This window comes from Sorghum bicolor, chromosome 3 (genome assembly GCF_000003195.3).
Source record: "Sorghum bicolor cultivar BTx623 chromosome 3, Sorghum_bicolor_NCBIv3, whole genome shotgun sequence".
NCBI classification, from domain to species: Eukaryota; Viridiplantae; Streptophyta; class Magnoliopsida; order Poales; family Poaceae; genus Sorghum; species Sorghum bicolor.
In genome coordinates, this window is record NC_012872.2 from 71,710,112 (window position 1) to 71,728,033 (window position 17,922).

The 17,922-nt window shown below is 51.5% G+C and overlaps 3 protein-coding genes across 3 annotated transcripts; all 3 read left to right on the plus strand.

The window, feature by feature from the left end:
* Positions 2,956-5,721, plus strand: LOC8059383. Its single transcript, XM_021456380.1, has 3 exons — positions 2,956-3,462; positions 4,856-5,113; positions 5,313-5,721. Exons 1-3 carry the CDS (start codon positions 2,971-2,973, stop codon positions 5,499-5,501), a joined length of 939 nt encoding a protein of 312 aa, XP_021312055.1. The 5' UTR covers positions 2,956-2,970; the 3' UTR covers positions 5,502-5,721.
* On the plus strand, positions 8,980-10,587 carry LOC8079825 (NAC domain-containing protein 83). The gene is made up of 3 exons (XM_002456833.2): positions 8,980-9,492; positions 9,593-9,894; positions 9,998-10,587. The coding sequence occupies exons 1-3, from the start codon at positions 9,267-9,269 to the stop codon at positions 10,235-10,237; spliced, it is 768 nt and encodes a 255-aa protein (XP_002456878.1). The 5' UTR covers positions 8,980-9,266; the 3' UTR covers positions 10,238-10,587.
* On the plus strand, positions 13,586-16,287 carry LOC110433776. The gene is made up of 2 exons (XM_021456346.1): positions 13,586-15,981; positions 16,266-16,287. The coding sequence occupies exons 1-2, from the start codon at positions 13,586-13,588 to the stop codon at positions 16,285-16,287; spliced, it is 2,418 nt and encodes an 805-aa protein (XP_021312021.1).

Below are 17,922 nucleotides of genomic sequence, written 5' to 3' on the forward strand. Positions count from 1 at the left end.
TCATGGAAGTGTCATGCACATTAAATAGGGTGCCACATAAGCAAAATTGCTGACTTGGCAGGGTCATTAAATGAAGGAGTTTCATCAGATGAGAGAGGAGTTTCATCCCCATGAAACTCTTGTGGCTCGGTTATCTAGTTTATAGTCTTGGTAACTGTGTCATGAAACTATGCATTGAGACTGGCCTAATGGTTCCTAAATAGCTACTCTCTTCGTCCTAAATATAGAGCATTATGATTTTTAAAAATATTATACTGAAATAGTATATTCTATAGGTGTCAATGCATAGATTTGAAAAGGTTTATTAAAAGAAAACTATAATTTAAGGAGAAACACCTTAATTGACATTAATTTATAGGTACCGACGTCATTTGAGGATTCTCTTAAGTTGTCTTAAAATTTTTAGAATACACTGTGTGACGGAGGGACTAGTATAGAAAGAATTATATTGGCTAACAAGGAGAGAAATCAAATAGCTAACGACTCTTACTCCTAAATAGCTAGTCTAGTACGATTTCTTAGAAACTCCTCTCTCACAACTCATAACCCTGAATTACAATATTTATTTTTTATTATTTATATGTCTCATCTGGCTAGTTATTTATAAATTGCCAAGTCCGGGTACATATGGTTCCATGCAAAAAAAATACGGAGATTATAAGATCTTCGTTCTTCTTTGCGTGCTACCATGAGCTCAGATCCTATAGGTTCCATTTCAAACGCACGAATTTGAAATATCATGAGAATGAGTTTATTTTCACGGAGAAAACATAAAATATTTTTACATTTGAAAGGGGCCACAGTGTTCATTGTGATCACCATATTTGGAAGCAAGATGGAAGAGAAGACCCATTGAGCCATGAAGTCATCAATGAGTTGGGAAAAACAGGATATATATAGGATGTCAACTAACAATTATGCAAGGAATAACTCATTATAATAATAACATAAAAAGGAAGCAAGAAAGCCATCATCAGCAAGCACCACAAGCAAAGGTGTGAAAATTTAAAAACCAAGTTGAAAGAAAGTGCGAAAGGATGAAAACAATTGAAAAGACTTTTTAATGAAATACACGTGAAAGTCGTGTTGTAGGAAAAAAACCGATTAAAAAGAGGCATTAACCACTTTGAATTTCAAAAAAAATCAAAATTAGGAAGGCTCACCAAAGAAAGAACATCAGATTCAGAATCAGAGAAGATGTTGGCATGACTGAGAACCGAAAATTCTTATCGGAAACACTAAACACATATCACAGACCATCAACTTCAAACTATAGTGTTTCAATGTCGAGCACTTCTCTTACCCGATGCAATTGACTATTTGAACATTAGTGTTTGCATATGATAAAATACGCTTGTTCAACAACTATCCTAATGAGACCATATCCATTTAACACCCGATTCTCACATCCTAGAAACAACTTATTTGAAGAGCCCCAATCCTATCCTTAGGGTCATTGAAGGGCAACCTACAAGTTCCGAATATATATAAAAGGGTTCGTTTGGCATAGTTTTAGTTTGAATGTCCATGTTGGGTTTATACTTTATAAACGAAATTATAATAGTTTAAATATTTATATTTTATCAAAACTATAAACAGAACAATTCATAGAAATATTTTCTTATTGTCTTAACCTTCGAGTATAAGTTGTAGTATATGAACCGATGCACCAACACACATCACACGCGTGAATACACTGATACACTCACACCATAGTACTTAAGCTAGACCTACATCCTATATTTCAATCTAAGAGTACACGATTGAGAGATATGACAGTGGTGGTGCAGCCATGCGAGGCAACTGGAAATGTTAATCGAAGGTGAGATACTCGAGTGAATATGAGCACTTGAACCCAAAATGTTTTTTTGCATATCTTCAACTCTGAGCCTAGATTTTCTAGAGCTACAAATACCTAGCTCTAAGAAATCCATACGTTTATTGAAGTTGGAACTCTTAACCAGCAAGATCGGGAGAGTTGAGCAAGTCTAGCATGGCTTGGCCTAGTAGTGGCTTATACATGCATTAGGACATGTCTAATGCTCGGAAGCCCACAATGGCTATTATTGTTTATTTATGTATAGGGAAATGATGAGGTGGATCAAATTTGTGGGATCTCAATAGCGATATTTGGCTCGAAACAACTTGAGCTTTTTGTTGGACTATGATTAGCAATCTGTATAAACCTTAGTTTTTCTATAGAGGATGGGGTGGAAAGAGAGAGGGAGAGAGAGGATAGGAGATTTAAGAAAAAGTTGACATTGACGGAGGCACCGAAGCTTCCAAACTCAAACTTGAGATAGGAAAGAAGATTTGCTAGAGATGTTTTGTTTACATCTGTGTTAATGGTATCGTTTTAACTCTAATCATACATTTGCTCCTGTTTTTTTTATTTACAGATTTATCTTTGTTTTCTAAATGTTAGTCTCATATTCGACTTCCTTCCCTAAATAATGTACCAAAAAGTGTTTGGAAAAAAAGATGAGGGAAAAGGACTACAATGCCTATTCTTTCTCAAAAGGAAAAAAAGCCTTGTGGCCTCGTGTGACCATGAGTACTCACGAACCCGTGCCTGCCTCTGTTCAACTGCGGCGGGTCATCGGGGGCGGAGGAGCTGAGGCGCGGTGGCGGCGGAGCTGCGACGCGGGGGCGCGTGGCATGCTGGGTCGCGGCGGTGGCGAGCCTCCGCCAAATCGAGAGCTGCCGGCCTGCTGCACTGCAGCTGGAGTTGCCAGTTGTCGTGATGGTGGTAGCCTGCGGGGGCGAGCTCAACGGTGGATCCGCCCGGCTCCGTTCATCGCCCGGCTTATAGTGGCAAGTGGCAGCTTGCTGGAGGACAAAAATGGATGACAAGTTTCGTCGTGCCGTGCATCTCCGGATCTCAAAGGAGTTCACTGGACGGGAACCTATAAATGTGTCCGCTTCTCTTCCCCACGCCCGGCCTTGTCGCTTTATCGCCAACCTGTGGCCATGGGCGCTCCACCACGCACCACCACCACCCCGTCCCCCTCCTCCTCCTCAAACCCACCCCCATCTCGCTCGCCTCGTCCCCACTCCCCTCCCGTCCCTATGGCGGCCGTTACCACAGCCACCGCCGGCGCGTCCTCCTCCTCCTTCCTCCACCGCCGAAGCCCCGCCCACTGCCCGCGCGCCACGCTCCGCGCCGCGGCGTGGCACTCCCGCCACCCCAGCTCCAGCTCCAGGCTCGCCTGCCGCGCCGCCGAGGTGTCCGGGGCCGAGCCGTCCGCGCCGGCGGCGGAGGGCCCGGGAGGAGGCAGGGGCGCGTCGTGGGTGCCGGTGGTGCCGCTCGCCGCGCTGCCCCGCGGGGAGCGCCGCGTGATCGTGCAGGACGGGGAGGAGATCCTGCTGCTCTGGTACAAGGACCAGGTCTTCGCCATCGAGAACCGATCGCCAGCGGAGGGCGCCTACACTGAGGGCCTCCTCAACGCCAAGCTCACGCAGGTGCGTCTCGATCGACTCGAGCTCACGCCAATGCCGGCTTGCATGCGCCGCGCGCAGCTGACTACTAGCTTTTCCGTGCCCGCGAGTGACACAGGCGTTACCTGTTATGGATATACCGTATGAAAAAGTATGCAAACAGAAAACGATGGACAACCAAACCCGTCAAAGCACCTTTTGTTTTGAAACAATCTACAAATTCCTTGTTAGGGCTTGTTTGGCACAGCTCAACTTCACTAGTAAAGCTGTTTTTTTTTAGAAAATAGCTTCATGAGTGACTTTCTAGATGAAGCTAAGCTGTTTTGGAAAAAGTGTTTGGCAAAATAGCTTCACCAACTACTTCATGCATAGTTGAGAGAGAGAAATGAGGGAGAAGCTGCAATAAGCTACTATTTTTCAGATTCATCCAACTTATGTTTTTGTAAGAGGAGGGGGAAAACAGCTTCACCCATGAAGCTGTTTTGGAAATAAGTGTTTGGAAAAAAAAACACTGTACCAAACAGGCCCTTAATAAACTTCCCTAGATGGTGTTAGAGTTTCAAAACAAGTTAAATGTTACTTCTAACTTGTGTGCTTGCCTGCTTGGTGTGAGCAGGTATCAACTTTATGCTTCTTTTGTCTGTACCATGATGCATCTTTAAGTCATTCTAGGAACCCATGTTTGGAGAAAATGTATCTGACTATACACATATCTTTACCCGCTTCATGAACTAATTAAATAACTCTTCTTTATGATTGATTATAACAAACGTGACATTTAGAAATGCTCAGTAAAGCTTTATTGGTTTCACAAGCAAATGAAATGAGCCTTGCCTATAGCACTGTCTTATATGGCTTCTGTCTGTGTACATTTTACAAAACTGAAATGTTCATGGTAGTCTATCGTTCAGTTATATGAAGCTTTTCAACTTCTAAACCCTGTCATCGAATATTCTTAGGGCCTGTTCAGATGCAGCCAAACAACCAAAACTTTTGGAGAAATGAGCACTTTTTGAAAGAATGGATCTAAACAGGGGCTTGTAAACTTGGCTGTAAAGATTTGGAATTTGGAACCTTGGAGCCTCAAAACTATGTAACTTGCTTGGGGACCCATGTCATGTGTCTTGCAGACCAAAAAATTTGGGAAGCACCTAAACACCTACTTGAATATAAAATATACAGCCAAAAGTTTTGGGATGTAAAGATTTGGGATCTAAACAGGCCCTTAAAGGTTTTGGGCAAAAGACAAAACAGTCAATCCTTAATTTCTGCTAACATGTCTGAAGCATCATGGATTCATGGGTAGGGTCGTAGGGACTAGGGAGTAATACCTTTCTTGTGTATTACTTAGATGAGATAATTTTGTTTTCCTTCACGAAGATGTAACCTTGCATTTTTCCTTTTTTTGGTGTTTCAGGATGGGTGCATTGTTTGCCCATCAACAGACAGTACATTTGACCTTCGCACTGGGGAAATAAAAGAATGGTATCCCAAAAACCCTGTCCTAAGGGCTCTTACGCCGGCTTTGAGGAAACTATTCACTTACCGTGTGAAAACAGATGACGAAAACATATACATTAGCATCAGTGGGTCTGATAGTGTAGGATCAGCAGAGATTATATTCAGCGGGAAAGCTCAACCTGGCGTTACTGCATCGGATGTCAATGTGGAAGAGGTATCAGATTTTCTCTCTCTCTCTCTCTCTCTCTCTCTCTCTCTACTATGCTAGCCACCTTCAGAGTTCAGACATGTTTTCTTTTGCCTGCTCTATATGATTCCTGCTTTTCTAATTAACTTCAGTCTTCATTTTCAGTGAAATGAGAATTTCACTGAACTTCTACATCCAACTTATATCCCTTTATTTACGTTGTCAGGTGAGAATGATAGTCGACGAGGATGTTGGAGGTTTTGGTTTCACCAGCGAGAATGAACTGATCAATGGAAAAGCCGCTATAATCGGCTTTCTCTTGTTGATAGATTTCGAGCTTTTAACTGGCAAGGGCCTCCTCAAGGGGACTGGTTTCTTGGACTTCATCTATGCAGTTTCGGGAGCTTTCAACTGATAACTATGTTTGTTCCTTTGTATCAGAGTGCCTTCAAAGGTACTTGTCTACTTGACTACCCTTAGAAGCCTAGGTTTTGTCAGCGTATAGTTGAGTTGCATGAGAGCAGTTGTGCTTGTAATTGAACACCATGCTTGCCTGTAAAGTGAGGAACACGAGAGTTATTGCTGAATGTTTTTTTGTTTAATCTTGATTCTCTATAAAATGGGTTTCGTGTCAACTTTCTGTGACCGCAGAAAGTGTGTTTGATTGGGGTTAGTTAGTGCGGCCGAAGGGGGACTACTTGTCCTCCAAATTGTTGCTTGCAGAGAGGAGATTTTGGAGCAAGAAGGGAAATCATTCATGGAGCATAGGGTGTGAAATGTAAAACCAGGCTGAAAAGCGGTGAGCTGGGGTTGGACCGCTGCGACCGCCGGCCGGCGCATCTCATGCCATCTCGCTTTCCGGAAAGCTTTTGGCAGCCGCTCGGATCCTTCCTCGCCCTAAACCGAGAGCCCCCTAATCATTGCGATGCTCATAGATCCCTAAACTGCCGTATCATCTCTTGGTAATGATATCAGTATCACTGTATCAGAGTCCCTTTTTTTTCCTCTCTCTGTTTTTGCAAGGATCCAACCTGGACCAGGCGTACCCTACTATCAACAAGCGGAGTAACACTCACGTGGGCCCAGTGTGGAAGTAGGGCCCAGTCGCTTTCCGTGGGCCAGGATGCATGATTGACATCCAACACGTCGTAGTGGGAAAGGGGCTTTGGTACGCGTCCGGGCCCAACAGGCTTCGGCTGGGCCGTGCGGCCAGTAGCTCTCGTCGTCTTGATCCAATCCAAGGCCGAAAAAGTCGCCGTGCTCGGTGGTAGTACTATACTTATTTCAGGTTAGGGACAGAAAACACCCCCGAAAAATTTGTCTCCGACCCTACCCAAGTGGAAAGTAAGCTAGCTTTGTAGTAGCTCTCTATCTTTTACCCCCACTACACTACACTACAGGACTGAAAGCGGACGTGAGCGACGCACCAAACTGGTTCTAGTACTGTACGCAATATCCTTTCTGTAAGACAAGGGCTCGCTGGAGTTGGCATTCCCTGCGAGCGATCCACGAAAGGCAAAGGCAGGGTTGCCACGGCACCGAGACAGACAGACGGGTGGCACGTCGTCCCTCTCCCTTCCGTGCCAGCAACCACCCGGACGTCCCCGAGCAGCGTGCAGGGTTGGAGAGGAGGCAACAAGACGTGCTCGGCGCTCTGCGTGCAAGCCGAGCAAACCGCGGCGTCCGGTTCGGTCCGGTGCCGGGAAAAAAGGCGACGTGGTGCGCGCGCCCCACACGGATGTCCTAGGCGACGTGCGCCCGTCCCGTGGGCACTCCTCCGTCTGTCGCGGGTCGGCGCCGGGGGGTGGCACTTGCGGGGACGGCACCGGCCGGGCCGGGGTCTTGAGTAGTTGGAGTCTTGACAGGAAGGAGAGGATCCGCGACCGCGAGAGCAGTCAATGGGGATGGACGCACGCAGCGGCCACCGCCCACGGGCCAGTGCACGTGACGACACTAGTGACGGGGCGGGCGTCCGTCCGTCCGTGAGCGCTGGGCGCTCGCCGGCTTGCTTGCCGGGCAGGGCCGATAATCGTGTCGCGCACGACGTCCCGGCGTCAGTCACGTCGTCCGTGCACGCCACACGCCATGCATGGCTCCCGTGGTGCCCTCCCCCGTCGCGCAGGGCACGGCCGGGCACCCTCCTCTATGCCCTCGCTCGCCGCCGTCCTTTTCGTCTCTCTCGCTGCAAACTGCAACCGCAAATGCCAAAAAGCCCACTGCCAACTGCAAAAGGCGTTGCCTTGCCCCAACGCGCCCGATGCCTGCATGGCGCTGCACCGAGTGGCATGCCACTTTGTTGCCTCACGAGTCATCACTGGCAAACCAAAATCCGCCGCTGCTCGTGGCGTTTCCGCCTGTTTCGAGCGAGGCAGGGCAAGACCCACCCGTGTTGGTGTTGCCTTTCTGACGACGCCCGATACGCCGACCACCGGCGGTGGTCGGTGATGAACGAATCGGGCGCTGCCTGCAGCTGCAGGTCAAAACGCGCTGACATTTGACGACGCCGGACGCGCACGCACGGCACGCCACGCCACGCCACGCTGTTCATACCGCACGGCGGTCGGTCATCGCCAGCGGGAGAGAAAGAGGACAAAAGCGATGACCGCGGGCGCGGCGCCTCTCTGTCTGTCTGTCTGTAGCGCAGCTGCACGAGAGACGTCGGTAACTTTTGGGCTCCTTTTCTTTTGTGTCATGTGTGTGTGTAAGCGGCGTGCTAAACAAGCTATGGCAACTGGCAAGATGGCGAGGGTGAATGTGGGGATCCAATGTTGTTGGTAGGCGGCGCGTCAGGTGAGGTCGTGAGGAGCGCGGTGGCCATGGCGTGGAAGCTTCTCCTTGTGCTCCCGTTGGGGAAAGGAGGTAGAGAGACCCACGACGAGAAGGAATTTCGTGGAGACGGAAAAGGCAGCGCGGAGGGGAGGCGCGAGCACAAGCACAAGCACAAGCAAAGCAAAGCCCGGAAAGGAACCGCGCCCGACCGTACGTACCTTGGAAACCGAGAGGGCACTGAACTCAACCACCGGGGAGACACGAGACGTGACTCGAGAGAATGCCTTGCCTTGTTGCTCAATGGCCACTGCTCTTTCATTTTCAGCCCAGGTGGAGAAGGATATGCTAATCCAATGGTGCTACTAGCACAGTAGAAATTAATAATTACATGTCGATTTATTCTGAGGTCTTGTTTAGTTCCGCTTTTTTTTTGTTTTTCAGTATTGTAGCACTTTCGTTTTTATCTAGCAATTATTGTTCAATCATGGACTAACTAGACTTAAAGATTCATCTCACGATTTTTAGATAAACTGTGCAATTAGATTCATCTCACGATTTACAAGATTTGATTTGATGTGACAGAAAAATACTGTTCCGATAAGGTGAACATACGAAATTATTCAACGGGCTGCATTGCAGTCATGGCCGCCGCCAATCCTCCCATGTTGCATTGCAGGACAGGATATAGGGCCTGTTTAGATTGGGAACGAAATTTTTTAGGGTGTCACATCGAATGTGTCGGAAGGATGTCGGGAGGGGTTTTTAGAAACTAATAAAAAAACAAATTACATAGCTCGTCAGGAAACTGCAAGACAAATTTATTAAACATAATTAATCTGTCATTAGCATATGTGGGTTACTGTAGCACTTAAGGCTAATCATGGAGTAACTAGGCTTAAAAGATTCGTCTCACAATTCTTAACTAAACTGTGTAATTAGTTTATTTTTTATCTACATTTAATGTTCTATACATGTGTCCAAAGATTCGATGGGATGGATGAAAAAATTTTGGGTGGGAAACTAAACAGGCCCATAGTAGAGAGGCTCCAAACAAAAAGAGGAAAAAAAAAAGGAAAGCTGATGAATAGGAAGAGGCGGACGGGCACGGGGGAGGGCAGTTGTGTTTGGACTTTGGACGGGGGGGTGGAGTCCCGTTCACGCCACCGCCGCTACCCTATAAAACGGCGGAGCCGACGGCCCCCTCTTTTCCGCTCCTCCCCACGACGAGGGACGCCGAGGCGACGGATCCCATCCATCTTCTTCTTCATCCATCCATCCATCCCCCAAACACGCCAAAAATCAGGTCGCCGATGCCGTCTACTATCTGACATCCATCAGCCAGGCAGGTAGATCGCGCAAGCAACCCACACGAATCCAAAATCCAATCCTGCTTCGGTCGGCGTCGGCGGTGATGGAGGGCCGGAGCGGCGCGTGGCGCCTGCAGCAGCAGCAGCGGGGGCCCGGCGCGCCCGTCGCGGGCCTGCCCATCGGCTTCCGTTTCCGCCCCACCGACGAGGAGCTGCTGCTGCACTACCTCCGCCGCAAGGCGCTCGCCTGCCCGCTCCCCGCCGGCGTCATCCCCGACGCCGACCTCGCGCGCCTCCACCCCTGGGACCTCCTCCCCGCCGCCGTACAAGGTATGTACCCGTCAGTCTGTCACACGCATTGCCCGTCGTCCACTCCATTCGCGCCCCTTGCCTGACGAGCACTCCCGACCGAATTCGAACCAACCTGCAGGGGCAGCCGATGCCGACGGGGAGCGCTTCTTCTTCCACCGCCCGGCGACGCGGTGCTGGCGCAAGGGCGGCGGCGCGGCCAGGGCGGCTGGCACCGGCGTCTGGAGGCCGTCCGGGAAGGAGACCCTCGTCGTGTCGCCGCGCTGCAAGCGCCCGGTCGGCACCAAGCGGACGCTCGTCTTCTGCCCCCGCCGTGGCGGCCGCGGCGGTGCCCGCACCGACTGGGCCATGCACGAATACCGCCTCCTCCCCGCCGGCCTCAACCTCCACGGCTGCGCCGCCAACGCGCCTCCGCCCACTAATGTAAGCGCCAATCCTGGTTGTGGCTGGCTTACTGTAGCTTGCGCGTCGCGACGACCGTACGGCGCTAACATGCTATTTCATGTACCCTGAATCTGTGATCCAGGTGAGCTCCCTTGCCGGTGGTGGCGCGGCGGCCGACTGGGTGGTCTGCCGCATTTTCAGGAGGGCCAGGCCGGCCCACCGCGCCCGCCTTGTTGGCGGCAGGGAAGAAGAAGAAGAGCACGCGGCGGAGGAGAGCCCGTCGTCCCCGTCGTCGTGCGTCACCGACGCCTCCGAGGCCATGGACCAGGAAGAGGATGACGGCGACGAAGGGAGCAGCTGCAGCGTCGCCTCCTCTAATTGAGACTGAGTAGAAGAGTTGGCTAGCCCGTCGATCAAATCACGGGCGCCATGTTCTAATTGCCGTAGAACCCTCATCAGTACCTAGTAGCAATCAATAGAGAGAAGAAGATCGAGCTCCAACAAACCATGAACAACAACAACAACCAAAAAAAGAAAAGAAAAGCTAAGAGCTTTGGTGCTATGTTGTTGTTGGAGCTCGTCGCGAATCCAATCCAGAGTGTTAATTAGCGAGAAATTAATCAGTTCCCTTTCGGCAATTAATCACCATTTCATCCTGTGTCCAATGTTCAGTAGCTCATCTTGCCTTGTTTTGAGAAGCAAAAACAATCTCACTCTCTGTACTGTGCTGTACTGTGATGCATTTTGCTTCCTCGTTTCGATTTCTTGCTGCTGTTGTGAGACGACACCAACCAAAACAAGCGCTTGTGCCAACTGGCAGTGATAAAACCAAACCAAGCAGAAATAGGAAGCTAAAGCAAGTCAAGCTCCACAAGGAACCGATGCCCCAACAATCTGGAATAGCTTCATCAGTGACTGGAGTGCAAGGAACAGCAGGACAGGGCATGTATACAACACAAAGCAAGAATCACCGGGCACAGAAAAGGGTCACAGAATAAAAGCTGGTCCGAGGGAGGTTGAGCTTGAGCTTGAGCTGAGAGCAGTGAACAGTGGCGAGAGGATGAGAAAGGTAGGTCAGAAAGGGCAGTGCACTTAGGAGGATGCAGAAAAGGAGACGACGTGACGATAAGGTTCGAGGTTCCTGATACTCCTCACTCATTGCTGCCAAGAGGGGCGTCGAGCAGAGATGCCTTTCTTCTTCAGGGGCCTTTCTTTCTCACAGGAATAAGGAACCTCCGAACCTGCTTGCCAGTGCCAGCAGGAGGAAGACGAACAAGGAACAAATCTTGGCGCAATCTGTCCCCGCGCCTCCTCATCTCAACACACGTTCGTGCGAGGCGAGGAGGCATCTCGCCTCGCCTCGCTTTGAATCAAATCCCAGCGAATAATCCGTTCAACCGGGACGAAAGATTTGGGCGAATTTCACCCCCGGCGCGCACTGAGCCGGCACGCACTGTCACTGTCCTATTCCTGAGTAATAGCCGGAGGCGGATGCGTTCGTGATTCCGTTACTGCTCCATCTGCGGCGGCTAGGTCGGCAAGTCACGAGCAGAGGATTGGTGTAGCTTTTAGAACCGCGGTGGTCATGACGCACAGGTGAGATCACCGGTCCACCGTTCACCACTACCGGGTAGTTGTTGCTGTTGTTGCTGCAATTGCATTAGATTCGGACGTAAGCAGCTGGCGTCAAACAAGAAAAACACTGGTGGTTAGCAGCATGAAGACTGGAAACTGTTTAGCAGACAGCATCATCGGAGGTTTTCCTTCACTGAAAAGGAACCTCGGTCCTGAGTCCTGAGTCCTGACAGCTCAGCTCATAGAAAGAAACCGCCGTCTCTGTTGAATGCAGCACCATGGAGGAAGAGGAACAGGAGGAAGATCGGAGGAACTCGTTGCCACGACATGAAGGGCGACGCATCGCGGCAGGATTGACTTGCGGGCTCCTCGTCGTTCTTCAGGGTTCAGACTGCTCTCGAAGTTGGACATTGGAGCCTTGGAGGCACGCAGATGACAGTAACAGGACATGGTTTAGGCCTTGTTTAGTTCCAAAAAATTTTGCAAAATCGACACTGTAGCACTTTCGTTTGTATTTGATAAAAATTGTCCAATCATGGACTAAATAGGCTCAAAAGATTCGTTTCGTCAATTTCGACCAAACTGTATAATTAGTTTTTATTTTCATCTATATTTAATACTCCATACATGCGTCTAAAGATTCGATGTGACGGGAAATCTGAAAAATTTTACAAAATTTTTTGGGAACTAAACAAGGCCTTAGTCGCTAACAGCTGGTCAGCATCGTGTAAGCGGCGGAGTCAAGGCCGTACTGACTGACTGATTGGACAGTAACAGCAGGGAGACCCACCAGATCACCGCTCTTCAGCCAAAAGATGCCGCCGCCGCAGCCGCACAACACAGCACAGGAGGTTGCCGCTAATTCAAGACAGCTCGATCAGCAGGAGAGTCATACTGTAGAAATCAAGCTTCAAGCTGGTTTTTCTTTTCTTTTTCCCAAGGCCTTGTTTAGATGCACTTTTTTTAAAAAATTTAATATTGTAACACTTTCGTTTTTATTTAATAAATATGTTCAATTATTAAAGAATTAAGCTTAAAAGATTCGTCTCGTAATTTATAGATAAATTGTAAAATTACTTATTTTATATATATATATATATATTAAATGTTATATGTATTGCCGGAAAATTCAATGTGACGAAAAATCTTATAAATTTTTGACATCTTGTGCAACTAAACCAGGCCTAAGAATGCAGGGGTCGACGTCGTCATTGGTCGGGAGCGGGACGGTGACGAGGAGACAGCGGCAATCGCACTGCACTGAGGGAGATCGCAATCCATCAATCGACGGACGAAGCGACGGACGGACGGATTGATTCTGCACGGCTGGGACGGTTTGAATGCGGCTGAGCCGCGGACGCAACACGCATGCCACGGCGTCGCGTCGCACGCACGAACAAGCATGGCAGTCGGCGGACGCAAGCAACAGGCCGCCGGAGCAGCTGGATGGACGGACGGACAGGCACAGGCAGGCTGCCTTGCGAAGAGGAGCATGCAGGCGCGGTGCCTGCCGGCTGCCGCCACGGCCACGCCATGCGTGTCCGTGCACCGTGACCGCATGGTGCCGCGGTCCTCCTTGGCGAACCGATCCAAGACGCCCTGCTCCTGCTGGGAGAATGGCAACATGTTGGTGAGCCCCGCACGCAATTGTTCGACCGCCGGTGACGGCAGCACATCGCTTATGGGATGGCCGGTGGTCACTGCTCACTGGTCAGGTCATCAGTTGGGAGGAGAACCACGTCTCGGATTGGCCCGGCCTGTTTCTTGCGTGCAGTGCAGGCAGCGGGTGCCGAGCGATATCACACTTGCAAGGTTGCCATTGCCAAGCTGTGGATCTGTGGACACGAGGCAGATGCGAGGTAAAGAAACAAGGAGGGAGTTATGGCACTCTGCCAACAGTAGTGTTAGACAGTAGTCATAAGGCCCATGAGCCTGCCCCTAGTGGCTCCCCTAATGGTCTATATGTAATCACTGATTGTGTCTATTGATGGTAATCTAAGTATTATTGAAGCCCTAACACTCTTTCATGGTATCACGACTCGGTTCCCGATCCCGCTTCCGCTAGAGCCGCCGCCGCCCGGTCTCTTGCCGGCGCATCCCTCCGCGCCGCCGCTGAGTGCACCCTGCAGCCGGCTTCCCTACCCTACCCCTCCCCATGGCCGACGACGACCAGCGCTCCGAGGCCGAGCGCCAGGCGGCGGCCGCCGCCGCCCAGGCCGCGGCTGCTCGCGAGGCTGCCCTCGACGCCCTCGAAGCCAAGCACGCCGCGGTCCACGCCCAGGCCCTTGCCGTCGTCAACATCAAGGTGCTGATCCCCATCACCCTTGATCGCATCGCCAACAACAATGATCGCTGGCGCAAGGTCTTCCTCGTCATCCTCGGCAAGTACGCGCTCACCGACCACGTGCTGTCCGATGCCGCGCACCCCTCCCGCTCGGCGTGGGTGCAGATGGAGTGCACTGTGCTGTCGTGGATCTATGGCACGATCAGCGCCGATCTACAGCAGCAGGTCATGCTCAAGGAGCCCTCTGCCCGCGTCGCGTGGATGGTCCTCGACGACGAGTTTCTAGGGCAGCGCGAATCGCGCGCCCTCCTCCTCTCCGCCGAATTCCGCAACTTCAAGCAGGGCGCCCTCAACATCACCGACTTCTGCCGTCGGTTGGAGACGATGGCCAGCGCCCTAGGTGAACTCGGTGATCCGGTCGGCGATCGGACTTTGGTGATGACGCTGATCCGTGGCCTCAATGGCACTTTCCGCCACATGATGTCGCATCTGAAACTCCAGCGCCACTTCCCCACCTTCAACACGGCGCGCAATCTTCTTCTCCTTGAGGAGGTTGACCTCAAGGACGCGGCTGCCGACGGTCCGCCGCCGCCTGCGGCACTCTACACGTCCGGCGGCGGTGCTCCTCACCACCACCCTGGCGGGCAGTCCGGTGGGGGTCAAGGGCGCGCCCCCGCTGGATCCTCCGGTGGCGGCCATGATGGCGCTGGTGGTGGCCAGCGCAATAACCGGCGCCGCGGCAAGCCCAAGAACAACGGCGGACAGGGCGGCTCCGGCGGTCAGGGTGGCTCTGCCGGCCAGGGTACTGGTGCCCCGGGTGGTGGACCCCGGCCTGGCCCCACACCGCCACTAGCACCGATCCCGAACCCGTGGGCCGGCACCGTGCCGCTTTGGCCGCACACCTACGGCCCCGGTGGCGTCGCAGCACATCGTCCCTCGCCGCCGCCCGCGTTCCACGTACAGCCCTCCTACGTGCAGCAGATGCCCTACATGCTGCCGCAGGGGATGGCCGGTCCTCCTCCTGGCTTTGGCTATGGGGGCGGGCTGCCCTCTTCACCAATGGCGCCGCAGCAGCAGCAGCAGCAGGCTCCATGGACTCCCATGGCTGGTGGGTCATGGAACCAAGGCTCCCTCATCGACAACTTCAGCACCATGTCGCTCAATGTACCATCTCCCGCCGACGAGTGGTACCTCGACTCGGGAGCCGGCTCCCACATGACCAACAGCGCTGGTATACTCACATCTTCCTGTCCCTCACCTTCCCATCCTTCATCTATAATTGTCGGTAACGGTGCGTCTCTCCCCGTTACTTCCGTCGGGTCCTCCTCTTTTATCACGCCGCGTCGGTCACTAGTTCTTTCTAATGTTCTTGTTGCTCCTGGCATTATTAAGAATTTGATTTCCGTTCGCCGCTTTACCACTGATAATAACTGTTCAGTCGAGTTTGATCCGTTCGGTCTTTCTGTGAAGGATCTTCAAACCAGGAGCGTGATCGCCAGGTGCAATAGTTCGGGTGATCTATGCCCGTTCTTTGTTGCACCCACCACCAGTACCACCGCCCTTGCTGCCACTACTGCCACGCCTACCCTATGGCATCGCCGTCTTGGTCACCTAGGGTCTGATGCTTTGTCCAAGCTCATTAGCTCCAAAGTTATTTCATGTAATAATAAGTGCACCACTGAACCTTTATGCCATGCTTGTCAATTAGGTCGTCATGTGCGGCTCCCTTTTAGTTTATCTTTCAGTCGTGCGTCAAAACCTTTTGATCTTATTCATTGTGATCTTTGGACGTCTCCTATTTTGAGTGCCTCCGGATATAAATATTATCTTGTTATTTTGGATGATTGCACTCATTATGCTTGGACCTATCCTCTTCGTCTCAAGTCTGAGACCTTCGCCACGCTGTCCAACTTTTTTGCTCTGGCACGTACACAGTTTGGCGCCTCCGTCAAGGCCGTCCAGTGCGACAATGGCCGCGAGTTTGACAACTCCTCGGCCCGCACGTTCCTCCTCACCCATGGCGCCATACTTCGTCTATCGTGTCCCTACACTTCCCAGCAAAACGGCCGTGCCGAGCGCATTCTTAGAACGATCAATAATATTATTCGTTCTCTTCTTTTTCAGGCTAGTTTACCTCCTGTTTATTGGGCTGACACTCTACATATTGCCACGTATCTCCTAAACCGTCACCCCACTAAAACCCTAGCTGGCCGCACCCCTCACCTCGCGCTCCATGGTACTCAACCGTCCTATGACCATCTCCGCGTGTTCGGATGTGCTTGTTACCCTTACTTGTCATCCAGCGCCTCTCACAAATTCTCGCCTCGCTCCACTTTATGTGTTTTCCTCGGATATTCTGCGGATCACAAAGGTTATAGGTGTCTTGATCTCCACTCAAATAGGATCATCGTGTCTAGACATGTTGTTTTCGACGAGTCATCTTTTCCTTTTGCCAACATGTCTACATCTCCCGTCGATCCTAACACTCTAACCTTTTTGAGCGACGATGATGCTGTCACTGTGCCCATTGGGCCTCGTGTTGCCTCTGCAGGTCCTTCTACCGCCGCCGGTGAGACCTCCGGCGCTGCTGCCCCTGCGGACACGCTGTCCCAGGCTGCTGCCAGTAGCGCCCACGGTGCTCACGGCGCGTCCTCCAGCGCTGCTGCCCCCGCGGACTCGCCGTCCCGGGCCGTTGCCAGCAGCGCCCCCGACGGCTCCGGCGCCGCTGCTCCTGGGGACCCGACGTCCCAGGCTGCTGCTCCGCTTGGTACTGCTGCCCCTGCCTCGCAGGTCGTTGCCAGCGGTACCCGGCGCACGGTTTCCACTACGCCGCTCGCCATCACGCCGGTGGCCAATGCTCACAGCATGCATACACGAGGGAAATCCGGTTTCATTCAACCGGTCGATCGCCTCAACCTCAGTGCTGCTGCCCTCTCTCCGTTGCCAGGTTCAGTTCGGTCCGCCCTGGTTGACCCGAACTGGCGGGCCGCGATGCAGTCCGAGTTTGATGCTCTCAAGGCTAATGATACATGGTCTCTTGTGCCTCGACCTCCCGGCGTCAACATTGTTAATGGCAAGTGGGTTTTCCGTCACAAGTTCTTGGCAGATGGCACTCTTGATCGATACAAGGCTCGTTGGGTTCTGCGGGGTTTCACTCAGCGTCCCGGTCTTGATTATGATGAGACTTTCAGTCCGGTTGTGAAGCCTGCTACTATCCGTGTGGTACTCAGTTTGGCTCTCTCTCGCTCGTGGCCCATGCACCAGCTCGATGTCAAGAATGCATTCCTTCAGGGTCATCTCACCGAGATGGTGTAGTGCTCTCAGCCCTCAGGTTTTGTTGATTCCTCACATCCGGATCATGTTTGCCGCCTCAACCGGTCACTCTATGGACTTAAGCAGGCTCCTCGCGCATGGCGCACTCGGTTTGCTTCCTTTCTCACTTCGCTTGGATTTGTTGAGTCGAAGTCAGATGCCTCTTTGTTCACTTTTCACCGGGGTAGTGACGTGGCCTATCTTCTCCTGTATGTTGATGATATTGTGCTCACAGCCTCTTCGGATGGTTTTCTTCAGCGGACTATTTCAGCTCTTCGCCAGGAATTCTCTATGACTGATATGGGTCCGCTTCACCACTTCTTGGGCATCTCCGTTGAGCGTCGTGGTAATGGGTTATTTCTCTCTCAGCGTCAGTACCTTTTGGACATTCTGGACAGGGCGGGCATGCGTGACTGCAAGCCTTGCAGTACTCCCGTGGAGACTCACTCCAAATTGTCAGCTGATGGTACACCTGTGACAGATCCTACCCACTATCGCAGTATTGCTGGAGCCTTGCAGTATCTCACCTTTACTCGTCCAGATATCGCTTTTGCAGTTCAACAAGTGTGCCTGTTTATGCATGACCCCAGAGAGCCTCACTTTGCTGCTATGAAGCGGATCCTCAGATACTTGCAGGGCAGCCATGATCTCGGCCTTCACCTTTCTCGGAGTGCACCTCTCACCCTTACAGTGTACTCTGATGCAGACTGGGCAGGATGTCCAGATACTCGCCGCTCCACCTCCGGGTATGCCGTGTTCCTTGGTGACAACCTCATTTCATGGTCGTCCAAGCGTCAAGCGACAGTATCCCGTTCAAGTGCCGAAGCCGAGTATAGAGCAGTGGCAAATGGTGTCGCCGAGGCTTGTTGGTTGCGTCAGTTGCTTGGTGAGCTTCG